The 26,737-nt window shown below is 45.7% G+C and overlaps 2 protein-coding genes across 6 annotated transcripts in view; one reads left to right on the top strand and one right to left on the bottom strand.

Moving 5' to 3' along the window:
- The window catches only part of TMEM255A (transmembrane protein 255A), a 29,371-nt gene extending 14,863 nt beyond the window's left edge, over positions 1-14,508 (top strand). Inside the window, exons 4-9 of one of the 3 annotated variants that reach the window (XM_029996937.2) lie at positions 157-246; positions 2,150-2,212; positions 3,271-3,359; positions 6,061-6,220; positions 8,187-8,330; positions 11,841-14,508. In XM_029996937.2, the coding sequence (XP_029852797.1) occupies positions 157-246; positions 2,150-2,212; positions 3,271-3,359; positions 6,061-6,220; positions 8,187-8,330; positions 11,841-11,999 (705 nt within the window). In that variant the 3' untranslated portion in view covers positions 12,000-14,508. Of the gene's footprint in view, positions 1-156; positions 247-2,149; positions 2,213-3,270; positions 3,360-6,057; positions 6,221-8,186; positions 8,331-11,840 lie in introns of all 3 variants that reach the window. The other 2 variants (XM_029996936.2, XM_029996938.2) reach the window with 2 other exon arrangements.
- Positions 14,509-15,577: 1,069 nt separating this feature from the next.
- Positions 15,578-26,709, bottom strand: ZBTB33 (zinc finger and BTB domain containing 33). 3 transcript variants are annotated; one of them, XM_029996930.2, is made up of 2 exons: positions 26,540-26,709; positions 15,578-20,623 (listed from the first exon to the last, which is right to left on the bottom strand). In XM_029996930.2, the coding sequence occupies exons 1-2, from the start codon at positions 26,565-26,567 to the stop codon at positions 18,579-18,581; spliced, it is 2,073 nt and encodes a 690-aa protein (XP_029852790.1). In that variant the 5' UTR covers positions 26,568-26,709; the 3' UTR covers positions 15,578-18,578. The 3 variants fall into 3 exon arrangements, with proteins under 3 accessions (XP_029852790.1, XP_029852792.1, XP_029852791.1); XM_029996932.2 differs by lacking the exon at positions 26,540-26,709 and adding an exon at positions 21,912-22,033; XM_029996931.2 differs by lacking the exon at positions 26,540-26,709 and adding an exon at positions 21,560-22,007.
- Between the last annotated feature and the right edge of the window lie 28 nt (positions 26,710-26,737).

The raw sequence follows: 26,737 nt of genomic DNA, 5'->3' as shown, positions 1-26,737 counted from the left end.
CCTTCAATGAGACCAGTCTGTGCAGCCTGGGCAAACGTTTGGGTCATTGATTGCTTGAGGGCTTATTGACTGTGGTTTACGTATCCTTGCAGAGAAGGCACGAAATGCTTGGTTGTGGAGAGGCAGATGATACTTTGCTTTGTTTTCCTTTCTCAGCTGGTTGCATCGATCGTCTTCATCAGCTTTGGCGTCATTGCTGCGTTCTGCTGTGCCATAGTAGACGGCGTCTTTGCTGCCAGACACATAGTAAGTGCTTCCAGGAGAACACAGGTCCTGCGATGCTTTTCCTCTAGGAAAACAAGTGATGGTGTCCGTAATCCCATATCAGGCCACATCAAGCCCTATAAATATATGTCATGTGCTGAATGCTGTTTTAAATCACAAACTTTAGAAAAATGTATCAGTTTTTCAAAAATATTTTGAAATTAGCAGCAAGCATTAAGATCTTAAAACTTTGCTTTAGTTTTTTGTGTATGCTTTATGTGTTTACTGAGTCTCAAAACTGTAAGATGTAATGTGAATTACAGCTATTGCCAAGAGACAATATATGAGCAGTAGCTTCTATTGTATTTTAAATGTTAGCGGAGGTAGTTCTTAATGCTGATTAAACCACTGGATGTTGTAGTAGAATTAAGCAATTTGATACGAAGCTCGTTAAAGCATTACAGTATAAACAGGAAGCACTTGCAGTAGGTTCTCAGTTTCCATTAGATGACTTAAAAAATACGAGCTACTGCTGTCACGACCAACTGCTAGTACAGTGGGACATGCAAAAGCTTCAGTTATTAGTATAGAAATGAAAAAACACAATTCCATTTCAACTTTCTAATTGAAATTTATAACTGCAAACAGATTTTTGTCCTGCAACTCTGCAGTTTGATGACTTTTTTTTGAAATTTTTGGCAAAATGGGATTAAAAAGATCAATTTGGGGTTTATTTGTGATCAGAATGGAAAGGAATTTCAGAAGGTCAGAATTACCCATGAAGTGGAAACTCCCCGTGTCAGCTGGCTCATTATTCTCCTTGTAAAGCCAGCTCCCCTTTCCTGCCCCTGAGTGTTCCAATGGTAGAAAGACGGCTGGACGCAGGATTTGCTGACAGAGCAAAGGGCAGCTCCGCTCAGCTGCATGATAGGTCTCTGTCTGTCTGGATGCAACCAGCAAGTCTTGGCCATCTCTGACCCCCCTCGCGAGGGCATGTAAAGCATTAGCTTTGGTAAAAAGGTGAAGCTCCTTCGACTCCTGATCCTGGCCATGTGGGTCTGAGCCCTGCAGACTTGCTCTGGGATTTTTAGGTGCTGACCTCATGGTCGGGTGATGGCATGAGCTGGCACCTCCTCCCGCCTGGCCCTGGGGATGTCTGCATGTCTGAGGCGGCCAGAGCTGAGCAGTTGGGACAGCAAGGGCTCTGGTTTCTGCCTCTTGATAAACGGACGTGCTTTTGGCCTCGCTTCACCCCCTAACAGTCCAAAGATGTCACCATCTTGCTGGAGACGTGCTCCTGCCATGCTAGCACGTAGTGTTCCCCCTATCGCCTGCTGCAGCCGCTGCCCTGCCACCCCGAGTTTTGAATCAGATTCCCAGAAAGCAGGTCCAGCTGCTCCTGGGAAGGGCTCGCTGGTGTGAATACGCATCCGACGTTGCTTTCCCTGACGTTTTTCCCTAGGGACCAGGCTGCCCCAAAGTGAGACGTTAATGCGTGTTTTTAGGCTGAGCCACTGGTAATCCTCCCGAGCTTTCCCACAAGCCACTCAAGAGCCCAGAGAGACAAATTTGCCAACAAATGAGAAAGTGTTATGATTCAGCACGAAGAACCCTTGGAAACGCCATCAGGCAGCCCTGGGTTGTGTCTGAGGGGATGAGGAATGAATCATTCAGTTCAGGGTGGCCGCCCTCACCCAAACGAGCCCGACTTAAAAGCCTGCTCCTCCCATGTGAGCTGCAACAAATACATGCCTCCAAGGACCAGGGTTAAACATCACCTGGGGTTCAGGGGGGCTGCTGTGGGTGGGGATGTTGCAGAACAGCCACTGTATTGAGGTGCTGATGCGAGAGCAGGGTCTCTCCAAAGCCTGGCCCCTTTCCCCAGACCAGCCAGCTGATTTTGATTTTGCTGCGGTGCTAAGCCTGGTGCTTTTTTCGTTGGCAGGATCTGAGGCCGCTGTACGCGGGGCGATGTCAGTACTACTCCAAGAGTACGACCCCACCGGAGGTAAGAGCAGGTTTGGCTGTGCTGCGTCCGTGAAGGCATCAGCTTCATGGTGCAGGTGGAGGAACCTGCTGCCAGGCTGCTGCTCCGGTGTCCCGGAGGTCTGCGAAGCGAGGAGGGGGTGGGAGGCTGGGCCTGGGGCCGGAGCAGGGTGCTGGGAGGACTCCAGGAGTGAATTCCTCCACGCTTGGTACTGCCACATTAGCAAAGGAGCAGGTTGAGAGGAGGGGATGGGGGGTAGGAAAAGACACGTTTCTCTAGATCTTCAGCTGTGCATTCATTACAGGAGCAGGGTGGCGGGTTAAGAGTTCAGACAGCAGTAATTTCTGTGGATACGAGCAACACATACCGGCCTCTGCACCTCTGCAGTCTATTGTCTTCTCCAAAGAGAATACTGTTGGGAATGGATGTTCCTGCTACATGCTGATAGTGTGTGTGGACATCTTTGGCTGCCTTTGCTGTGCACTGAGAGTCTCTCTGAGGTTTCCTCACAAGTTCCCAAGTAGTTTTGAATAACCACTATATTCCAAATTAAAATTCCTGCTTGAGGTGCAAAGTAAATACTACCTAGTGGGGTAGTGGGATCCATTCGCTTTTCAGCCCAAGGACCATGCGTGTGAGCTTGGGTGTTACTACGCACAGGCAGACAATTAACTGCTTTAGTCAGTTATTCACCAATATGGGAATCTTGCTCTCAGTTTTTATCACCCTACTGACAACTCTTTGCTCTGAGTTGCTGTGTGGTGAGGAGTGTTAGTTCAGCAAGGTCTTGGCTGCTTGTAAGAGTTGCACAACCCCCTTCCTATGCAGGCACATGCTTATCTATGACTTCCCCATGGTGAAAGGAAACACTGGTCTGTTCTAGTCTAGTGCATCTTTATTCCAGTATAACTGTGTGCTTTGTAAGAGCTGTGCTGCAAGATAAGGAAAGAAAAGTCTGCCTGAGGCTAATCTGGAGATCAGTGCGAAATCTACACGTAGAGCAGGCCAACTAGCAGCAGAAACCATGTTTGGTGATTATGTCCTTATGTGCTTTATGTATTTTTTCTGTATTCACACAGGCAATCTGTCACCCACAGCGCCGTGCACCCTGCACACCAAAAATAAAAACCAACACCTGCTTCTGTTGTGACCTGTATAACTGTGGAAAGTGAGTAAGCTAAAAACACCATTCCTGGCCGTGGGAAGGGTGAGCAGTGGTCATGCTGGTTTGCAGGTGTCTGAAGGGCCAGGATAGGGCACGAGCAAAGTATCAGCTAATGACAGCTGTTGTGGGAAGGGATCTTAAACTGTGGTTGCTAGCCACAGGGAATCCCAGGCAAAAGATAACCAAGTAAAGGGGTGTATGAAATACACTCAAGCCGTTCCAGCTACGGGTGAGCATGATCTGGGCCACCCCAGCTGGAAAAATGAAGAAGGTGGGAGTTTCTGTTACTTCCATGTTTGGTGCCTTCCCCAGTTTTTCCCCTACTGAGTGTCGCTTGTCCTAATACCTTCCTTCTCTGTTGGCACTGCTTGTTCGCTGGGTTTTATTTTGTTTTCAAAGCCTGAAGATGTAAAAACTGGGACATTGTTCTTCCTCACCTTGTCACTGTTTCATTCCCCACTCTGCTAACAGGGAGGAGAGTTTGCAGGCCAGTGCCACCTGCGTGTTCATAAATCAGTCTCCTCTCTGCCCAGTGAATATCTTTCATGGTCACAAGAGGTTGGAAGGTGTACCAGCACTGTGCAAAGATGAGTCAGAGGGTTGGTTACCAATCGAGAACTGCTGCGTGGTGATCACACCATCATTAGATCTGGCTACTGTGCCTAAGCCAACTTAATTTACAGCATGTGCTGCTTATATCATTTGGAGTGTCTAATGTGTGTCAGCAAGTGATTAATAAATGGATTTTTTTTTTTTTTTTTTTTTTTTTAGTGCTGGCTCTTGCCTAGGGCTGTTTCAGGCTTAGCATTTCTCACAGTACTTAGTTGGGCTGGCCCCCACTTAAATCATTGACTGTGGTGGAGGAAGATCAAAAGCTGCTGTTGGGAGAGGGTGGTTCCACATGCTGGGAAGGGTAATCCCTGATCTCTGTAGGACTTTGTTTCTGTGGAAGCCACTGCAAAGGGGTGAAGCTCACACTTTTATGTGACAGTTTACAGAACACGATCCCTTTTTACTAGCTGAAGAGAGCGATACACAGAGAAGTGATTGGAATAGAAAAATTTGTAACTTTTCTGTATGGTTTTTCTTTTTTTTCTTTTTTTTTCCAGCAGTCAGGCTGGTTCAGGGTCTTGCCTCTGACCCATTTTACCCTCTCTGATATAAGATATCAGTTGTTATCATCTCAATCTTGCTTAGTACCACACAAGTGTTCTGCACTGGGGAGGTACTGGTTCCTTTGGGATCTCAGGAAGAAAGGCATGGACGCTCAAGGCTGGTTAGCTCACATACTAAGTAAAGGATGGAAATTATAGAAAAAGTGACAGTGGTCTTTCATTCCTCTGAATGCTGGGAACCCTGGCTGTGTTGGCAGCGGACAGTCCCCTTCCCGTTGATAAGTACATGCTGTACAATGCTAAATGTTCTTGGTGGTAAACCAAGGCTCTCTGAGAGCTTTACATTCTCGCACATCTCCATAGGAACGAACTCTTGCAAACAGTACATACAGGTTTCATTGTTAAAGGCAGTCATGGTATGTGCTCAGGTTATACAGAGGTCATGCAGGCTAACATACAGGTTTTTACAACCTGTGGTTATGCTCTGCCTTGACTGTGCTCGAAATCCCTGCCTCATTGCAATGTCTGCTGCAGTGGCCTGCTACAAGAAGATATGGAAAAAAGGAAAAGAAGAAACTGAGTAATGAGGGAGGGAGGGCGGCTCTTGTGAAAGGGGACAGGTTCCTGCAGGCCTTGCAGAGTCTGCTGAGGAGCTGAGCCTGGATCTCCTGCTTCTTGGCCTTTAATATGAGCTTGTTTTTCCCCATTTTCTCAAAGCCCTTGTGCAGTTTGAGCCTAACCCCGTATGTGAGCTGGGAGGTAAGTAAATCGTAAGCCCTTGGTATTGTTTGCCCCCGATAAATATGTTTTCTTAAGGGGAATTTGCTGTAGCCCATGACATCTGGTAGGCTACGCCGAAGGCCAGCCTGTTCCCCCAAGCGGCAGTCAGAGAGAAGTCATTACTGAAGAATCCCGCCTGCGAGGCTCCAGCCCACATGTTGCGGGAGCCGCTTTTCCCTTTCCAAAATAATGACCTAAGTGGATTCAACGGAGTTTTCTCCATCTCTTTTCTGCATGCGGAAAAGCTTAAAAATGCGAGCAGAAGGACCTGTCTCTGCCAGGTCCCCGGGGGTCCTGCCAGCCCGTGCCATTGTAGAGCCGCGAAGTGCAGGCAGCTGGAGCAGAGCGGCCGAGTTGGACGTGCTTTTTGGCCAAGCCCAGCTGTGCTGTCCTGTGCCCATCTTGTGGTGGTGGTGAGGAGCCAGTGCTGCCCTGAGGGGCACGGACTGACTTCCCTGGGTAATTCCAAGAGCGGTTTGTCCTTGGGAAGCCTCCAGGATCTGTGGAGATTTCGGGTGATAGAAGTAAGAGGCAGATTCAGGCTCAAGGTAATTTGGGTATTTGCAGGCCTTGCAGGACTTGTTTGTTTCACAACAGATCGAGCCATCTTCTGCCATTGTTGTGCAGGGAGATCTCAGATGCCACAAGCGTGGGATCTAGCAGGCTTTATCTCCACTCCCTTGGTAGTTAGGTTAAGGCTATCATTAAATTGCAGAATGCATTTTACTGTCCAGCAGAAGTGCTTAGGTTTTATGATGTGTGGTGCATTTTTTTATCATTATTGTTGGGTTTTTTCCCTAATCTAGCAGAGTAGAGATTTCTGGAGGCTACTATGAATACATTGATGTCAGCAGCTGCCAGGATATCATCCACCTTTACCACTTGCTTTGGTCGGCAACGATTCTGAACATAGTGGGACTATTCCTAGGGATCATTACAGCAGCAATACTTGGAGGCTTTAAAGACATGGTAAGATGGTACCAATTTCTTTGTGCATTAAACAAAACAAATCAGGCAAATTGCCTTTTAAATATAATCATGAAAACAGCTATTGGCATTTCAGTGCAAATGATCTATGCATCACTGCAGTCAGGCTGGAAAGAAAGGTTTGAAATAACTGTAAGGAGAAAGTGGAAATTATTCACTTTTCTGATCTGGTGTTGTTATCCCACAAGTGGGGTGGTTTACCCGGTGTGCGAAACGCCAATATACACACAGAGCAGAGGTATTTTATTCCAATTCATGTTTGCGCAAAGATGGGGGCTAGGTGGTAATCCGCAAAGCTAGCACACCTCATGCCTAAACAGGCAAGCACTTTATACAGTTCAGTTATACATATTCAATTTGCAAAGTTCTTCCCCAAAACTATTCCTGGTAGTTGCTTATCTAGCACAGTTTCTATTGGGTTAAAGTTTCCCCGCTTCGAATTAAAGGTACAGTGTTCTTTTATTCTACAGCACATGCTCAAGGAGAGGCGGGGGGGTAAGTCTTTTAGTCTTGAATTGAGTCGGTGGTCGTGATCTCCCCCTGCCACCTTTACCTTTCCTCCAGTTATCAAAGATTTTTGCTGACTTCATGCCTATTAGCAATTTTTCAACTTCTTGGCGCCTCCTGGGGTAGGATGTTCCCTTCTTATCAGTCTTCTAGTTCTCCTTCAGGGGCCCAGTTGTTAGCAAGGCATGCCTTGTATATACAAAGGATATCTTATTTCACAAGACCTTTGTGGTCTTGTAAGTAAATCACCCCCTAAGTACATCACTTCTCAAGTACATCTTTTCTTAAGTACAGTCCACGTTACCACCCCGATCACAATTAGAAAAGATGAACAGAATTGGGAGATTGTAATTTCAAAAGGAAGTTTCTCAGAGGTGTTGGCAATACCAGGATGAATGAAAATAAGCTCTTTCTTAAAAACTGATATTCCTTTTCATAGCATTGACTTTTTACAAGGAAATGTGTGGTGGTTGCTCATGAATGATGATTTTATAGCAGTAGTAGGGTTCTGAGCTTTACAGACTGTTTAAGCAGCTGTGTTAGGCTGAAACTCTCCATCTAGTTTCTTCATGGTGCAGAATCTGAGAGGGTGAACTGGAGACCAAAACCAGGTGAAAGATTGCAAACTTCAGATAATGAAAAAAAATGCTGTTCTGACAACATGAGCTTTGAAATACCCTCACTTAACCAGGCTGCCTGTTACCTTCCACACAGTTTTGTTCTGCAGAGGACAATTCAGTGGAGAGAACTGAACATTCAACAGATAAATTTGGGGTTTTTTTCAGTCTGTTGTGACTCATTCAGAATAACACAAACTGAGGCACCCAGAAAAGAGCATTTGTTGGCCTGGCAATACATTGTTCTTACAAACAAATCTAGGGCCCTGTACTAAGGGTGCCTTATTTCAGAACTCTGAACTTTCCTGCACTCTTTGCAGACTTACCAAGGTCTTCGCAAACAAAACAGGAGACACGTTCCCAGCTGTGCATCGCGGCCTTTTGAAATTTGATCCACACCAGACAGCCTGTAAACCTCTGCAAATAAAGATGTATAGAAGTGTCTGTGAACAGCAGTACAAGAGGAGTTGAAATATGCTGATCTCAAAATGCCCTAAAAAATAGAGTAATCAAAATTAAAGGATTCTTTCTCCTACTTGTGAAGGTGCAACCTGAACAGTTGTTTTGTTTGAGTACTGGCGTGCACTGGGCTATTGCCAGCTTCTTCTGTGGAATCTCAGGGGAAACAATAGGTGGCTGAGGAATGAAATGACCTCTGGACTTACCTGCTGCCTAAGAGGGAACCAGATTGCCAGTTGCTAATTCAACAGAGTTGAGCTCTAAAGACACACAGGACTCCTTTAAATCACTTCTGCTTTCATTCAGCTGTCAGCTTTCTGTGACTTTGTTAGTGGCCTGAGATTCTCTTCTTTTTGTTTTAACAGACTCCTTCCCTCCCTACGCTGAACTGTACGGTTGAAAATGCACACCCTTCGGTGTCCTACTACTCAAGGCCGCAGGTGACATCTTACAACACCTACTACCACAGCACTCCTCACCTGCCTCCCTACTCCGCATACGACTTTCAGGTAGGGAACATTAGAGGATGTTTTCTTGTTTAGCGGCAAGGTTAAATCCAGCTGGTCTGCAGGACTCTGGAGGCATGTCTTCCCGTCATTCACACAGTTTAATTTTCCTGTTCCTGCAGACAATACCAAATCTTTTGTACTAGGCGTTGGTCCTTGGCAGTGCTCTCCCTTACTAAGGCAGTGTTTTCCTGAAAGCTGTCCTTGAAGAAAAGGCAACAGAACCTACTGCTTGCCTCCCCCGTTGTTCATTGGTAGAGGCCACATTAAAAAAAGGCATTGCCTCTGGGACCTGCAATGCACTGAGCATAGAGGCAAAGCGAGGTGTTTAGGTGCTACTTTTTATTAGGCCAACTGCTATGTCTGAAAGAAACAGATGAGCTTTTGGAAACAAGCTATTTGAGCTCCTGAAGACACATACTGACTGAAAAGCTATTCTGTTGTGGTTTTTTTCCACACGCTTAAGCTGGTCTAAGAAGGGTCCCTGCAAACATCCCCTCTGCTGCAATGCGTCCCTGCCTCTTCTGAGTGATGGAGCTGTGCTGTTGGAAATGATGATTTCATGTGAACCTTGCTGTCAACATCAGCTTTGATTTGTTGAAGCAGATGCGCACATTTCCTCCTCAGGTCTTCTGTCAGGTGGATGTTACCACAGTGGTGATGTTAACTTAACACATGATACGTTTTCTTTGCAACCATCAGGGATGGAGACTTTTTTTCTTAACAAGAGCTTAAGGTCTTGGACTTGAACAGAGAGGTGTGCTCTGTGATAGCCACCATCTCCCTCATCAGAGCCATGCATTAGAGATAACGTGAATCTAAACTTTTCTGGTTTTACTGCTAGTGCCACTAGACAACACTGTTGTCAGGGCTTCCTAGAAGTATTTGAACACTTACATCAGAATTTCTAGGACTTATTTATACAAATTTGTGACTCATTTTTGAGAATAATGCAACCTGGAACAGTCACTAGTGTTGTGCAACTCTTTACGGTTACAAAAATGCCAACCTCAGCGCATACCAAACAAAGCTCTGCTGCGAAGTCCTCTTCTCAGCCGCTCGGCTGGTGCTAAGTGCTGTTTAACTCGGGGTTTGTCCGTACTGCAGCCACAGTACCAGCAGAGAGCTCAGCATGGGTGGATTTGCCCTGCTTTTCAACTAGAAGTACTGTTGGGGCTCTGCTAACACTTACAGCTCAGCCGGACAGATGAAAGTCTCTCTCTGTCTCACTGCTGTGAGCACAGGTGTTGGTTTAGGAGCCGGCACAAGAGCTGGGAATAAATTGAGGTAATCCAAATTTAAAATAGCCAAGTCTCTCAGATGCAATTCCAAGTCTGAGCCTTGCTTATCTTCCAGGGAACTTGAGGTCCTGCATGAAGCATTAGCTGAGGCCTCTGGCTGTGGAGACTCTCTCTCGCCTTGAGCCCTACTCTTGACCCGAGCAGTGTCTGTACCACACTGGCACCTTCTCCCCTGCCATCCTACAGCACATGGAGCAAGCCCAGCCTTGCCTCTCAGATCCTTTTTGAAGGCTGCACTCCCTCTGGTGCAAGAATTTGCCGAGTCAGTGCCTCCCACTCATCCCACACATCTGTCACAGGAAAAAAAAACCCCAACATTCCAGAATTTCTAAGGAAGCCTGTGCCCCTGCAAGAGCCTGGCTTTCACACACAACTCCATAAATGGCAGATCCAGCTCTGGTTTTTGGGGGACCACAAGTCGATGGGTGTTGCAGCGGCCACCACGTGTGCCACGGCTAATGACAGTCCAGCCAGCTGGTCACGGTGAGGAAGGCAGCAGGGCTTTGCAGGCGTCCGTGACGGGAACCGGGCAGGAGGAAAGGGCACTGGTAGAAGTAGTGCCGGTATCTTACTCCTCACTCCGTGTGCTTGGCTGGGGGCAATCGGGTGAGAAAGTCTCAGTCCTGCAGCGTTTTGACTTCTGCAGGCTCTGAGCCACGTTTGGCTCTGACGAGAGAACGCAGGCGAGCGTTGGCCTTCTCTGCCTTTCACCCCGTCGAAAGTGGAATTAGTGCCATCTTCCCAGCCGCCGGCTTCGTTGACAAAGCCAGGCTGCTGCCTGCAGCCACAGCAGCTCTCCTCCAGGACGTGTGGCTGCGGCTGAGGCAGCCGGGCGCAGGCGCTTTGTACCAGCGAAAACCCAGGGCCGCGTTTGCTAACGAGTGCCGGCGCCGTGTCGCCGCGGCCGTGCCCTTCCAAATGTCCTTGCGGTCCGGGGGCTGCCGCCCGTTGGGCTTTAGGTGAACTGGAGCGCGATGGAAGAGCTGTTGTGTTGTTCAAAACGGGAACGGTTTGTGCGGCTTTCTGCGAGGTCCTCGATGAGCAGGCTGGGCTTTCGTGGTCTGTATATCCGCTTAATAAACCATCACCGGTTGGTGTTAGGGGAACGACACAAAAAAGGCGCTGTTTGAAAACAACCGGCTATTACTGCAGAGTCCGTCATCCCTCCGCCCACCGAGGTAAAACTACATGGTCGCCTCCGACCTTGTACGTTGTCCCCACTGCGTACAGCTCGGCCTCGCCGCCCCTGGCGCGGGACCCTCGCCGCGCACCCCCGCTCCCCTTTTGCAGCACAGTGCAAATCCTCCTCACACTTCCGTCTCTGCCGGGGCCTTAAGCCGGGCACGTTTGGGATTTGCAGCCCGCGCCCGCAGCCCGAGGACGGTGCAGGGGTGCGTGGTGCCGGCGGTCCGGCCGAGCGCCCTCCGACGCCGCTGGCTCTGCAGGTGGCTCGTTCGGGTGGGCCAGATGGCCAGCAGCAGCGCGGGGCTCAGCGTGACTGTCGGGGATAAAACCACGGTGAGTTAGCGGCCAGAGGAGCGAATGCAAGCGACTGTTATTTCATTGCCTACTTGTCCAGCCTGTTTCTGGACAGGACGCAGCCTGTACGCAGGTCTCTGACAGTGCCAGCGCCGTATGACTTCAGGCTTTAGACCTAAGGTATTTTTGATAAGGAAGGTATTTTGGAGAGCAGAAATTAATCTTCAGGCATGCACAAATTTTGTTTCTCCACTTTTTCAAGCTTTTTACTTCCTGAAGGAATAAATTATTTTGTTATCATTAGTTTCTGGGCGCTTTTTATTTGTGATGAAGGGAAGAAGTAGTGTAAAAACAAATTATCTGCAGCCTGTTAATTGTTACTACTGGCTGATGTGCGAAACCCAAGATGTGAGAGAGACTCATCAGTTTTCAGTTGTCTGGCCTCTGTGCAGTAGGTACACAGAAGTGATGAGAGAGTTTTTTTTTTTTTTTTTTTAAATGCCTTCTTCAGTTTTAGGTCTAAGGAGTCTCATTATGCAAAACTGTTACTCACAGGCTGTGCTTACCTTGAATGCAACAAGTTATTTGAATACTTATTTGTATGTACATATGTTTTGCAGAAGTGAACCTTGAAATGTTAATCTTGCACCACTTGATAATGAAGTATCAATTTGCCAGGGTCCTTTACATTAAGAAGTGGTTACGTTACAGCCTTCTTGCTGTCTCCCTGCAGCATTCCAGCATGTTTCCAGCCTCCACTCCTTCAGGCCTCTCCGATGACCCCCAGTCAGTGTCGCCGTCTCCCAGCTATATGTGGTCGTCTAATGCGCCGCCTCGTTACTCGCCACCGTATTTTCCACCTTTTGAAAAGCCACCACCTTATACACCGTAAAGAATGTGGGAAAGAAGAAAAAAATATTTGCCATTGAAATAATTGTGAACATTTTGTATTTATATTTTACTGTGGGAGGGAGCAGGAGGATAGATACAGAAGATAATTGCAAATACAAATATTAGATTGGACTGTTCTTTCTTGCGAGACTTATTTCAGAGGTTTAACAACGGAGTATGAGGAAGGGGACATACTGCTGATGTTTTGCAGTGCCGGTGAGTAGCAGGTGACCTAAATTCCAGACTCCTTGTTTTATTGCGAGGTTCATGTAGTCCTTGGTTTTTAATAAAGCGATACAACACAGATGGTAGATTCTGGTCTGCCTTACTCCATCTTGTGCCAAGCTGAAGTAAGGGTAGCCAAGATCGATAGTTGCAGGAGAGTATCAGTCTCTTTAAGGTGAGGGTGCTTGCAGACACCTTGACTTGACGCTTGTTTTGTTTGGCCTTGGGATTCTTTGGGGCTGCAGAACCTAGCTCGTGTCACTTGTTGGTTGGTTACAGCCTACGCACTGGAAAAATCTTGGAGGGAACCACAACAGTGTCTCAAACTTTAGTGTTAATGAAAACGTCATAGGATATTTTTCATGTATGTCCAGCAAAACAATCGGAATATTGCTTTTTTGAGGGGAAAAGCTTTAATAGGCAAGCTGTTTTTATTTCAGGATGCTTCTTAAGATGGAAGGTGAAATGGACTTGTCTCTCTCTGAATTCTGTGTAAGTAATGCTGAAGTCAAACAGTTTGGGTGGTTGCACTGCCTAAATCTTCTTTGTATTCCTATAAAGAGCATCAGAAACTGTCCACAAGTCACTAAAACAGTGCAGTGAAAACATTTTTTTTTTTCTTCCTTTCTGTTTGGTTGGGATTTTTTTTTTTAAGCTTGTACTTTTAACTTTTTTAATGGACTGAATCAGCACCCTGAATAAGCACTGTTTTAGTAGCTGTATTACGGGCTGCACATAAGGAATATCCACTACTAGTTCTCCAAGATGTAAGTCTCACATGGATAAAATTCAACACCCTGTAATATAGGATGAAACTGATAGGAATTTGCAATTATTATTGTGACTTTCATTTAGTCTTCAGCCGATGACTGTGCTGATTGATCTAGATTCCAACAGATTTTGCATGCATCCTATCCTGCATAAAAAGAGAAGGTCAGCTTTGTTACGTGACACACTGTGCTTTAAAGTGTGGTTCTACTCCAGGAAGTGATTTCAGATGACAAAGTTCAGATCTGAGCTGCTCAACCTGAGCGTTCTCAACTGCTTACTTCAGGGATAAAAATAAGCTATTGACATTTTACTCCTTATTTCCTAAAGATTTAATTTCCTTGGCATCAGATTGTTGACCTTAATCCTCAATTGTCTACCTTTACTTTCAAGTGATGCAGACGAAAAGGTACCTAAAAGCTAAATCTGGCTTTCGGAATCTAAAAGTGGAATACATGCTAGGGGGAAAAAAAAAATCCAGTTGGATTTTAAACTGTGGCATCCCTCTACTTTTTTTTTTTTTTTTTTTTTTTTAAAGATTAAAAGAAATACTGTCAACATGGAAAACAAACACTGAAGTCTCTGATCTCGCGTTTCGAAGTACACCCACACTTTATAATGCTGGTTTTAGTCCTATGCATTTGCAAAGCCTTTAGGCTAGGCTATATGTTAACCTTATCATTTCCACTGTCAAATACTAATCAGTATATTAATAAGCTGAAGGATGACACTGTTTATCCAGAAGCAAGCATAACTTTTCTCCAGTAACAAAGAAAAATAAATGGCTGGAGACAGGAATACAACTCATGGGATTTAAAGCAGTAGTGTATGTAAATTAAGTGGAAATAAATTTATATACTAGGGCGCCATCCGTTTTATATTACATTTTCCTGAATTAAATCTTGATAAAGAGACCATGGGTAATTTCAAAATAGACAGTACTTCTCCTGCTAAAACTCCCCACAAAACTAGAATCAGAAGGGCACATTAATTTAGTATCAGAAAACATTTTATTGCTCCATCTTTGAAATAAAAGCTAACAGTCCTGTCCCACTTCTGACAAACACACTCAGCCATTTGTGCCTGTCAACTAAATAGGGCTAGAAGGACTAGGGGACACTACAGGACAGGACTAAAACTCATGAGGGGAACATAACTTAGTGGCAGAGAAACAATTAGGAAATGACTATGTCATTGGTTTTGAGTTGACAAATACTAAACTTAGGAAAATATCCAAATTCTCTTTTTTTTTTTTTAAGGAATATTTAAAAGAAATTACATTGCTGCTTTAAATTCACTATAAAAGGACAAGTCCATTTTCACATTTAAAAAATAACTGGTGGGATTTTCTGTTGATTACCCATTTCCTTCTGCTTGAGTAAAACTAAGCGTTTAATGTAAATGCAACATTCTGCACTGTATATTCATCATTTCTTATGAGAATGTCAAGATTGTGACTCATATGTACCCTTTTATTACTTTACCAAAGTTAAATAAAATTGTGTGACTTTTGTAAACATTTATAAATTGCATTTTACATTTTAGCAACTTTCCTGTTTTACAGGCATCTTTAATGTTAGTTGAGGAATTCCAGTATAATAGCATCATGCATTTAAAAAAAACACAAAAACAAAAAACAAACCCCAAAAAACTGCATTTGCTATATTGGAAACTGGTGTTTCTACCAGGATTAGCCAGAGACACCTTTTTTTAAGTTGTTTTAAAAGCTCCAGATGCCCCTACACTTCATAATTCTGCAGTTCCACCCACGTAACAGGGTGCCCTGACTTCAGTCACTGTAAAGTCATTAATGCTGATTTTTTCCTTAACACAGAAGCAAATAATCCAGCCAATGCAGTGTGTCTCCTTTACTTACTTCCATGTTTGCTGTATTACTTTGGGCCTAATTCTGTCCTGATGACGTCAGCTGCTCTCTGATGTTAGCAGAAGTAGGTGGAAGCCCTATGCCAAGGAGATAAAGGCATCTAAAGCATCATTTGGTATGTTACTTATTAAATTGCATTCCTTACCTGTAATAAGAAGTCTACATAAAGTAACTAATTTTCTCCACGTTAGCCATGGTTCACCAACAACCTAACTCTTCCAAATCATAACTAGTCAGCACCCTGGTAAGAGGAGCCCTAGCTGTAAGCTAGCTGAAATGCGTTGCACAGGTCACTGTGTATGTTTTTCTTGATTTCTAGCTCATTTGCAATGATGGTAGGGTAGTAGTTGGACAGACTGTTCCACAGCAGCTCCGCCTATTCTGGGAGTAAGCATCTATCAACAACATTCAGCTCACAATACACAGTTCAGTTTTTCACCTAATTTGCTTTCTTGGAAATGCTCAACCAAAAAAAAAAACCAAACCAAAAAAAACCCACCAAAAAACAAAACCTCCAGCAAACAAACAAACAAAAAACCACCAAAAAAACCTAAGCCCCAAATAAAAACACCTCCCCGACCCCACGGGGTTCCCTGCTATTCCCAAAGACCTGGAAAAGGAAGCTACAAACTGTTGGTAATCTAACATGTTAGACTGTAGAAGTTGAAGTTGTCATTAAAAAGAAATATGCTACACCCATCTTTAGAATTAAACTTTTTTATTTTTGCCATAGAAAGCTCTAAGAACTAATATCAAGTATTGATTAATGAAAAGTAGAACACAACTTTAAAAAGTATGTTAAGGAAAGACTGTACAACTATATACATTACAGATCTGGCAAAAATGATAAATGTTTCACGTGGAACAGTTCCTAGGCAATAGCTGTAGAACTCAACGTATATAGTTGTCAGCTTCTGCATCTTTTTATTAGCTGCATGCCTTAACAGTACAAAATAAATAAGCAGTCAATTGTTATCTCAATATTTGTTTAATTCACATACTGGAATGCTATGGTATGAATCCCCAAAGAAACCATACAGTGAGGACGCAGCCACCATTATCATATTTTGCAGCAGATCCGTTAATGTTTTTATATCCATATAAATGACTGTGAGGTTTGCTACCATACTCTGTTGACATTTTTAGGTTTTATATAAATGCTTTTTCAGATTCAATCTTTTTCTTCCATTACCCCAAAGCCAATTTCTTAATATTTACATAAGGTTTTTCATTAAGTTAAACTGGAAGCTAAGTGTTTACAAAAACAAACAAAAAAACAAATATAAGTGCAATAGCCAGAAATCTAAATATAAAAGCTCATGGCCCCATAAAAAGTTTTACAAGAATGGATTTAACATGTTTCCAAACCAATAAATACTGGAAGTGAAATTAAAAAAATGCTTTACATGACCTCTGGACTTTGGATATCAAAAATCACTTCCAAGGAAAACTGAAGACCCTGAGACACATGCAAGCACGAGTCTTCTAGCAAAAATAGTTACAAAGCCCTAGTTTTCCAGTTTTCCTCCAAAAAGAGACCTTTAGTAGGCACAGTTTAATTTAAGGTTTTAAATACATCAGCAGCAAATATTGATAGCCATTATGTTCATTACTGAAGGTACACTTTGCAACATATGCTTAATTCCAGAAGTGTCATGTCAGTAACAAAAATAGCATTGTATTTTTCTTGTCAAAAAGTTCAGGAAGTCTCAATATAGCACGCAGCCAGCTACGTCAGAGCTACCTCTGCTAATACAGACAATCAATACTTATGTCTTGTGAGGATTATGTTTGACTGCTGAAATGCCACCTCAGGTAACATCCAACCTGTAACATTTGAAAGCATGCCCCACTATACTCAAAAGGGTCTGCAACATGATCTGGAAATAATCATGTACATTGTGTTCTTGGCCTACAAAACAGAAGTGCTGAGCATTACATGCATAAGGTAAACAAATCCTCCTCTTTCTCCCATCATTACTCATACAGATTTCTGGTACCCTTTTTTACAGCTCAAGTTGTATTTGAACCATTCACCATTTAAATGTCTTTCTGTCTAGAGTACTATATGTCTAAAACCTTAACCTTGAAGGTCATAGGATCAAGATGCTTACTTAAAACATGAAAAGAAAAACCTTTAACGGTAATTTAAGCAATGAAAGGTTACAATAACTAACTAGTACTATGCACGACAATCTTTCTCAGTCACCTCTAGAACTTGAGCAGTTTTCATATCACCATTTACAAAAATTCAACAAGTCACTAAATCTGAAATGCTAAACTATGACTCCTGTAAACAGCTGTTTGTTTTTTCTCAGATCTACTGTTTCCTGTTCAAGTTGGACATCTAATTTATCTTCTAAGTGCCTAAATATGTGCCAATTGCAAGGAGAAAAAAGGACAATGTAATAAACCCAAAACTGAAAATAGGTGACAACTAGTCAACTGCAGAAAAATGATACTTTGGATTACAGTGGATGGAGGGTATTTTCTGATTCTTGGTTTAGTCCTCATGCTTCCACACCCTATAAAAGTGGGGGGGGGGGGGGGGGGAGGTGTTTGTGCGCATGTGTGAGTGCGTGTATGCATGTGAAATCCAAATCCCTGTTTCACTTAAAGATCTAGCCAAATAGGCATACAAGATCCTCAGCAGTCTTGGTGCTAAACTGATACAGCACTTAGATTATTTCATCGTTTTGAGAAGCAAATTTCAAAGCTTTCAGCTAAAAAAAAGATTAATTTTATCGTATTACCTTTTTTTGAAATACCAGACTGAAGCCTTTCTTCTTGAAGGGCAAAAAAAGGAACAGCACTTTATTCCAAACTAACTACTGGCATCTTTTCCAGTAGTAAGAAAACCTAACATTATTCCTCAAGCTTTGAAAAGGCAAAATTTTCTCCTTCCTAAGTGTTCTAATCTTCACTATTGAGCTTTGTGGGTTTGGGGGTTTTTTTTCCCCATTGCAAAAAGAGCAAAATACAATGGTCCAGACACTGAATACTCTGCTCACCATACTGCCAAGTATAAATAAAGTTTGTTCAAGTTAGCCCTAACTGAGTATCTCTTGTTGGCAAGACTATTTGCATGAAGACAGATGATTCATAGTGCTTATAAAAGCAGAACTAAGATGCTAATTCAAAAATACACTATTCCAAACTATTGGATCAGTTATTTTGGACCCTTGCAGTAATGCATTGTTCACAAAAATGAGTTCTGAGATTTTTTTTTTTTAAATGGTTCCATATTCAAGAGACTACAATGAAAAATCTTACTGTTTTCTTGGTTAACGTCTAAACAGAATTCAGCATTAAAGTGCTAACATGAAAGAAAGGGTTTACATAGTAAGTATGGGTACAGGAATTACCTCAATTACTTTAGAAGAAAGATTTCTAGCTCTTCAGAAGAAATTGTACCTTTTCAAGCTACAAATCCCCATGTTTTGATCAAAATTAACATACCAGAAAACACTGCCAGCTCCTTGGAAATGTCTTACTCTTTATTCAAGTAAACTTTCAGATGAATCGCTTCCACAGATCGCTTGCAGCTACTAATGATCCATCTAAGTGCTACCACTCGACGAGTTGGTAGAACAAGTTAACTTGTTTTCACTTTAATGTTTGATTTTACAGTGATTTTAACAGTTCATTTAAAACAGCTGCAGTATTTCTGCGCTGAATCCTTTTTCCTGCATTTAATGCATTTCAGTAAGATTCTGGTATTACAAACTCAAATTCAGTACTTCCCTCTGATGGATTTTGTTTAAAAATTGCTTCATTTCCCTGCGGAATGAAAATGTCATCCCAGGTAATTTGTTTGGCTGGAGGGTTAGATGTTGTTCCTTCAGTGCCATCCTTCCCTGTGCCAACACGATAAACAATTCCACCCTCGTTTATTACTGGTATACTGCTTGAGTGATCAGTAATGTACGCATACTGTCTGATCTGCAAAGACCTGCAAGGATGCAATCGATAAAGCTTGGTATCTCCAGAAGGGTCTTGACTATGAACTGATCTTATGTGGGAGGCCGTAATTTGGTAGTTGATGAAAGATTTGCCACACGTCAAGCACTGGTACCTTCGCTCACCCGTGTGGTGAATTTCATGCTTTGTACGGTATTCTGCAAGAGGAAAAACTTTGTCACAATATCGACATGGATACTTCTTCTCCCAGGAATGAACATTAAAATGTCTCCGTAAACTTGTCAGACACGCGTATGATCTCTTACACACAATACAAATGTAGTAGACTCTTCCATCCACTATGAGCTCGTAATGGTCATCGTGCTTTACTTTCATGCGTTTCCTGTTTGGAGAATCACCACCAGATGTTCTAGGCGTTTCATCAGCCTTGGCTTCGCCTTCCTCGGAATCACCCTTCACAGGAATGACTATGTCATATGTATCCTCACCGATATTCGCGTAAACCTTACAGCCTGTGGATAAGCCTTCTATTTCAGTTGCTGTATCTAATGTTATGATTTTCTGCCCTTCTGCCACATGCTTTGATGCTATACCTGAACTTAATTCCTTGTTGTTTCCAGTAAGGACATCTGAGATTTTTATTTTAAATTCTCCAGGTTTAGAAAATGGCTCTTGTGAAAATGTAACAACCTGTTTTTTCTGTACACCTGATCCTTCAGTGGTTGCTGCTTTGGGTAGAGAAGGTTGCTGAACCAAAGAGCTACTGCTGACTGAACCAGGACTAGAGGAGCTAATGATATCCACATCATCTTCAACAGCCTCTTCATCATCAACAGCAGTTGTTTCCACTTCAGTTAAGGAGCCATTATTAGATGGCTGCTGGTTCTCCTCAACTAAATTAATTGTAGGGGTCACATGTGTTTGATGCAAGGAGCTGGCACTGAGCGATGAGTTAAGTAGAGGCTTATTTAGCACAATGATATTGGGAGTCAAATGCTGTGGTGTTCCAGAGACAAGTGATTCAGCACTTGATTGTGTTTGGTTTGGGCTTAGCTGACTGGCAGACAAAGTGAGTTTTTGAGCTGCTGTGGTGCTCGTCAAATGGGGAGAGCCACCACTACCACCTGATTTTTGGTCAGAAACAACTCCAGCTGGACTTGGGCAAGGCTGGTTCTGGGTTGCAGCATTTTTATCCTTAGTACATTCTTTTGGAGGAACAATCTCAGAGCAAAAGATTACATCATCATCTTCATCATCTGAATCGCTCACTGTAATTTTTGTAGTCTCATATTCTATGCCATGTAAAGAGAATGATTGTGTTATCACCGGCATCCCATCCGTTACCTCTTGACCCTCTGGCCGTATTACAGGTACTTGTGTTTCAGCGTCCTTTTGACCTGGACTAGAAGTTGAAGTTTCTGAAGCACCATCTTTGCCCTCGCTTGGCATGTTTTTTCCTTCAGACGGAGGTATGCCCAGATCAGCTATGAATTTAACACCCAGCTGTTGCCCTGATTTAATCAGTTCATCAAGTAAATCGGATGAAATGCTGATTATTTTGGAACTATAAATATAGTTAAGAATTTCTGCAAAAATTTCTGCTCTTACAAAGCTCAGTTCAACCACTTGCCCAGCCACTGAGAAAAGCTGGTGAAAATATGTGCTTGAGGCCGAAAGGATGTTCCTGTGAGCTCGAAATTTCCGGTCCTCCACAATGACAGTAACATCACAAAAAAGTCCGTGGCCACGTTGTTCATTCAAAGACTGAAGGAGCACACTAGAATACTGTGTGTCTGTTGCAGAAATCAGTTTTTTCCCCTCCATTCCTACAAAGAGAAAGTAAAAGGCATCAAATCAGTAAAAACACAAATTTATGGTTTTAACTGTGTGATATTCCCACATTTACTGTTTATTCCTTCTTTTGAAAAAACAAAGCTGAGACACTACTCATAAGCTTATATGCTATAGCACTCTGCAAACTTGATCCTTATGGTTATTTGTCCCTTCCCCTTCTACACAAGGTATGCGCAATTCTGAATATATCCTCTATTCTTACAAGGTGAGGAACAGAGAAACAACTGCTTAGCTGATTCAACAGCAAATAAGGTAAATTTGAAAACCGGGAAGATGCGAGATTCGGGTCTCTCGGAAGGCTTTAAACACCATTAGCGATTTCTTTTTAATTGTGAAAATATTCCATAAATTGTTATGAGAAAGCCCAATAACACCCAGGTTATTATTTATGGGCAGGACAACAAAATCCATGCATCTGTATGCTACCAGTCAACCGAGGTTAATGAAAATGCTATTGATACTTCACTTCCTTGCCCAGAAAAAGAAACTTTTTTTTTTTTTTTCCCCACCCCTCCTCATGTACTTGCAAGGTTGCTTTGTGTTAGAAACCGAGACACCGCGTCAGCACGGTAACAAAAATGATCTGTAAAGTCAAACTGATCCATCGATCCGATTCGACGCGCCGCCCCCCCCCAACCCGATGCAAAAAAAAACCAACCCCGACCCACCCGAACAGCGACGGAAAGGCTCCAAGTCCTTCGTTTTACTCCTAGAACTTTATTCCCCTGCGCCTGGAAAGGGCAGGACGAGATGAGGAGGCCCCGGCCGCCGACCGCCCGCCCGCCCGCCTCCCCGCTCCGATCGCGGCCGCGGCACGCCAGCCGCGGTCCGAGGCAGACGCCTCGCCCGCTCTCCTCCAAGGCCGACCCCTCGGTTCCCCCCTCCCCGCAGCTCCCGGTGAAGTTTACCATGAAAACGAGCGTTTCGAGGCGGAGACGCCGCCGCGGGGAGGGCACCGTCACGGGAGGTGTTTCGCGGGCGGCCGCCGGGCCCCGCCGCCGGTTCCCCGGGCGGGGTAAGAGCGGCCGGGCGGCCCCCGCCTCAGCCAGACGGAGCGGCGGCGGACTCACCGGGAGCGGCCCGGCGGCGGCGGCAGCCGGAGGTGACGGGCGGCCCCCTCCGCCGCCTCCGCGCGGTCAGGCCGTGCCCGCCGCCGCTTCCTGCTCGAGGCGAGGCGAGCGCGGCCGGCCCCGCTCCCCGGCGGCGGGAGGGAGAAGGGCAGCCCGCGGCGCGGAGGAGGAAGGCGAGGGTCCGCGTTACCTGCGCTCCGGCCGCGAGCACCCACCGCCCTTCTCCGCACAACGGGCACCGGCCGCCGCCGCCGCCGCCGCCGCTTCTCGGGCTCGGGCGCCGCCCCCGCTGCGCGGCCGCCAGGGGGCGCTGCACCGCGCTGCCCTCCCCTGCGGGCCGCCGCGCATCCGCCCGAGCGCGCTCGTCACTCTTCGGCTCCCTGAGCCGAACGGTCTCGGGAACCTTCGGCCGAGCTCGGGGCCGGAGGGCGGGGCGGGGCGGTCCTCAGGCCGCCTCAAGGCGGGGGGGGGCCTCAGGCGGGGCCGGCCGAGGCGTGCTCTGCCCGTGCCCGCCGTGGGCTCCCCCGGCCCGGCCACCCTTCTCCCGGTACCGGGAGCCCCTCGGCCGCGGTTCCGGTGTAGCGGGCTGAGGCGGTCGGCGGCTCCCAGGAGCCCCCGGAGGCCGCCTGGGGCTGCACCGCCCGGGGTCGCCGCGTCCCTGCGCCGTCTCCCGCCCGTTCGCCTTCAGGTGCACCGAGGGCCGGTTACAGGCCTCAAGGCCCCGTGCGTTGGCTGCTGGCGGGGGAGGGCTCCGCACCTCGCCGGTCCCTGGCCCTGCTCCACCGGGGGCCTTGGGCAGCCGAGGGCCGAGCACACGGGCCTCGCTTCGGCCTTGGCCGCTCCTGCCAGGCTCCCGCCTGTCCCGCTCTCCTTGCCCCAGGCGAAGCTCGCAGTAAGCCCCCCAACACGTGCCTTACGTCTGACCCTGTTGGATAAGGCTGTGGAGACGCGATGGCAGCAGGTTATTTCCCACTGCGGCTCATTTCCTTCCTGGGGGCAGAGACCGGGCTGGCGCTGCTCTGCCAACGGCTGACGCAGCTGGCACCTCCACCCAACAGCGAGGAAATCTCCTGTAACCTAAACCTGAACACCCACGCTCGCGCTGCAGGATCACGTGTTTTGTATTCTTTGCACCACAGTGGCACGTGTTAGACTCCGCTAGGAGCTGTACAGACCTAAGTCCTCTAATAAAACGCGGCCTTCGGCACATTCGACATGTGGTCATCAAAGTGACGTATCCACAATGAGGTCTCTTGGAAACTCTCACTGTCCGTGAATGCTCAAAGAACACCGAGATCATGAAAGATATTTTTCATCTTCAGTTACTGATCTGTTCCTTTTTTTTTCCTATGGATTTTGTTGACTTGAACCACAGGGGATCTTGATTTTTCGTAAGATTCAAAAACTTTGCCAAGATCAAACATCCTTCTATCAAGTTCGATCAACAACATTAACAGGCCACAGTCACTGGCACAAATGACTGCAATCCCTCACTGTGTGTATCGGCAATGAAATGGTCCCACCCAGGTTTGTGAGCCCTTCTAGCCAGAAGATCACCTGCCATGCTCCCTGTATTTGTATAGCTAGTGGCAGAAGTGCCTTTTTGAAGTGAGCCTTCAGATCTGAAATGTTACAAAGCCGGTTTCTGTTTATTTACAGGGTTTTCCAGAGAGTTGAGTGAAGAAGAATAATGGAAAAGAATAATCGGCGGAAAAGGTAGGCTTTTCCTCCTCATATAACCCTTCAATTAAGTTTTCTCCTTTGATATAGGTTCTTAGTAATTTTCACAGAGGAGGTTATATTAAATGAAAATAACACTATAATTGTTTTAATTCATAATGTATAATCCAGTGTTCTTTTTTCTCCTCCAAAAATGTCTGATAGTCCAAATTAAACCATTTCTTAGCCTTTCTTCCTTTGGCTTTAAGGAGGTTTATTCCCCTCATTGCCTATCTCATTTCTAAATAACTAACAGGAAAATTTACAGATAAAGATAAGCACTGATTTGGAAGGAGCCCTGCTCCTGAAGCATCATCAGTTCTTAAAAATCAGGTTTGAACTGCTTACCCTTTGCCACAGAAATGCTGGCTAATTTAAAAGATGCTGGTCTAGCTGTGAGAGTTGCACCACCTCCTTGACTTTTACCTTTTCGCAGAAGCTTCTCCCTATGGCAACTTCTCATATCAGGTATAAAATCTGAACTCCACTGTCACCTTGCCATGGTCAGGGCAGAGCTAATGCTCTGACCAGCTTAAAAAATTTTACTGAAGCTGCCACTCAGTCCTCCTGCACCGGAATGCAGAGTTTCAGTGTGAATTTTTTTTTTGTCTAGCACGCACATCTTAGTTTTGGGGGATTTTTTCCTCTTCTTTTATTTTTTTATAAGCCTAGAAAGCGGTTGGTGATTTGACTCCCATAAAATGTTACATAGTGACAAATGAAAAGAGATGTTTTATCTAAGATATTGACAAGAAACATCTAGAACATAGACCTAAACGTGGTGTTCTTGGAACTGAAAAATAGATAGGAGACACAATAGCAACTTTTATTTTGATGCATAGGAGTGATCAAAAAAAACTCTGGGATGGAGGCTCTGAAAATACTAAGTACAAATTTAAAGAAGTGATATGTAGGCGTTTGTGAGAAGACAAAAAAATATGCAATTCAGTGACAAGATTTCAGTTAAACAATTTGAAGAGTTCTCTTCTTTTTTAAAAATACAGTTTGTGGGAACAGAAATTTCTTTTAAAGACTTGACAAATCTGAGAGACAAAGAAGCATTCTCTGTCATGAAAAAATGTATTTTACATTTAAATAATTTAAATTTTATAAACAGGACAGTGAATTTTCCCTTAGGGCCTTCAGTAAAATCAAAATGCAACAGTTATCCTAGCTAAGGCTACTTTTAGGGACAGAAATATTATTCCACTGTGGAATTTCAAATGAAATACCACTGCTTCTGAAGGACTCTAAAATACCAATTTCCACTATTTGTGCTTTGAGGAATTTTCAGAGAGTATTTTTCCTGTCAATCCCAGTATTTAAAGCCTCACATAACCGAATTTAAAGTCCAGTGATGCTTTTTATTGACAATAGTAGTTGTTTTAGATGCTGTTACGTACTGCATATATGTGCATTGTATAACCTGTGTATAAAAATACTTCAAACCACTTTACAATAGTAAGTAACAGAGGGGCCGCACGCTCCTGAGAGGTAGATATTTTAGTCGTCATTTGGCCAAGGCAGACCCTCGGGTGCAGACATGAGTGGCTGTATCAAGAGAGCTGCCTCAGCGCTACCAAAGGCTGGTGGCCAGCTGTGAGCTGTGCCGAGCGCTGCAGTGCTCAGTGCCTCTGAAACCCCCTTGCTCTTCGCCTCCCTGCCAGCCCGCATCAGCACACGGTAGACCCCGGCTCCAGTGCACAGAACGTTGCCGCTGGCCACGTTTCAGGGTCTTCCACCCCTTTTCTGGGGCAGCCCTGAGCCCTGGCTGTGGGGGACCCCAGGGGAGAAGCTAGGGAAGGCCACGAAGGCCTCAGGGGTACATTTACTTGCCACGTGGACAGGTCTCTATGTTACGTGTCTGGCCCAGCAGCTTCCATCTCTCTCGGGGCTTGGTGGCGTGACCTCCTGTAACCAGTGCTGGGAGCACATAGTGGCCTGGACTTCTTCCTGGGGACATCTGACTTCACATACCACAGGGGTAAACAAACTTGGGCAGCCTGTGAGGAGAGTGTGGATACGGGCTGCTAAGTCTCCGGATCACTCTAGGTTTCAGGTTCCTCCTGAGACTGCAAGCGCAGAGAGACAAAGTCACTGAGCCTGGATTCAGGCAGTATGGATTCAGCTGGCAAAAATATAGTCACTTCCAGCTGTCTCATTCAAATGACCATACCGCCAATCAAAACAACAGCCTTTTAAAAGATAGCCTTATCTGGTTTAATTAGGCAAGCAGTAGTCCCTGATACTCAAAATATTCAGAAAGCTCCACAGCAGGGAGATACCTCGGACAGACACAGGGTAGAGTAACCCCATACACATATGCCAACCTCTGGTAACATCTTTTCCGTCCCCATTCTGCATGTGGTTACATGCACCAAGATAACACGCAATTTAAATAGGCCTCCTCCTTCTTACAGATTTTTTTATGCTGCTTATGATAGGTTTGGGAACTGAAATAGCGTTTCGTTTGTAGAAAAGAGACTGACATACTCAGACATCTTTTCTAGACAGCATAAACCAACAAGGGCTTTCCGGGATGGAGCAGCCGTCTGACATGCCCCGTTCATGCCGAGCTCACCGGAGCCCAGCAATGTTACGCCGCACTTCCCAGGGCAGAGCAGAAACTCCGGGTTGTTTTTTAAGAAAGCACGGCTGCAAGGTGCTCAAACCTGGCACCCTGCAGGGGAAGGACGCTCAGAGAAGGACAGCGAGCGTCTGATCTTCATACAGAACGTGTGTCATTTTCTCCCCAGATCGCTGCTGCTTCGCCTGCTCCTTACGTGCTGCCACCGAGACCGTGCCGGGCCTGTCAGGGAGCTCCCGTATTTTTTAATTTCCAAACGATCGGCCGTGAAGGTACCAGGCGGTGCCCGGGGAAGGGGGACCCCCGCCGCCCCGCGGGCTCCGGCGGAGGGTGAGTAACGGGGACTCCCCCCGCCGCCCCCCCAACCCCTCGCCGGCGGCGGGGGCGGGCCGTGAGCTGTCCGCCGGGCAGTGCTGCTGCCGGGGCCGCCCTGGACAGCTCCCGGCCGCGGGGCCGGGCCTGCACCCCCGCCGCCAGCCCGCCGCCACCCGCCGCCGCCGCCGCCGCCTTACCTGGCACCGCCGCTGCCCGCACGTCCATGCTTGCCGGGCGGCCGCTCGGCTCCCGGGGGACCCGACCCGGCCGCCGCGGGGCTCGTCCCGCCGCCGGCAGCACAAAGGGAGCCGCCGCCGGGAACGCCGCCGCCGCCGCCGCGGCGCCGTGTTGCCGCACGGGCGGGTGGGGCGGTGCGCCCCGCGGGCGGGGCCGCC

The sequence above is a fragment of the Aquila chrysaetos genome, chromosome 21 (assembly GCF_900496995.4).
Source record: "Aquila chrysaetos chrysaetos chromosome 21, bAquChr1.4, whole genome shotgun sequence".
NCBI lineage: Eukaryota > Metazoa > Chordata > Aves > Accipitriformes > Accipitridae > Aquila > Aquila chrysaetos.
This window is presented reverse-complemented; position numbering and strand designations above follow the sequence as displayed.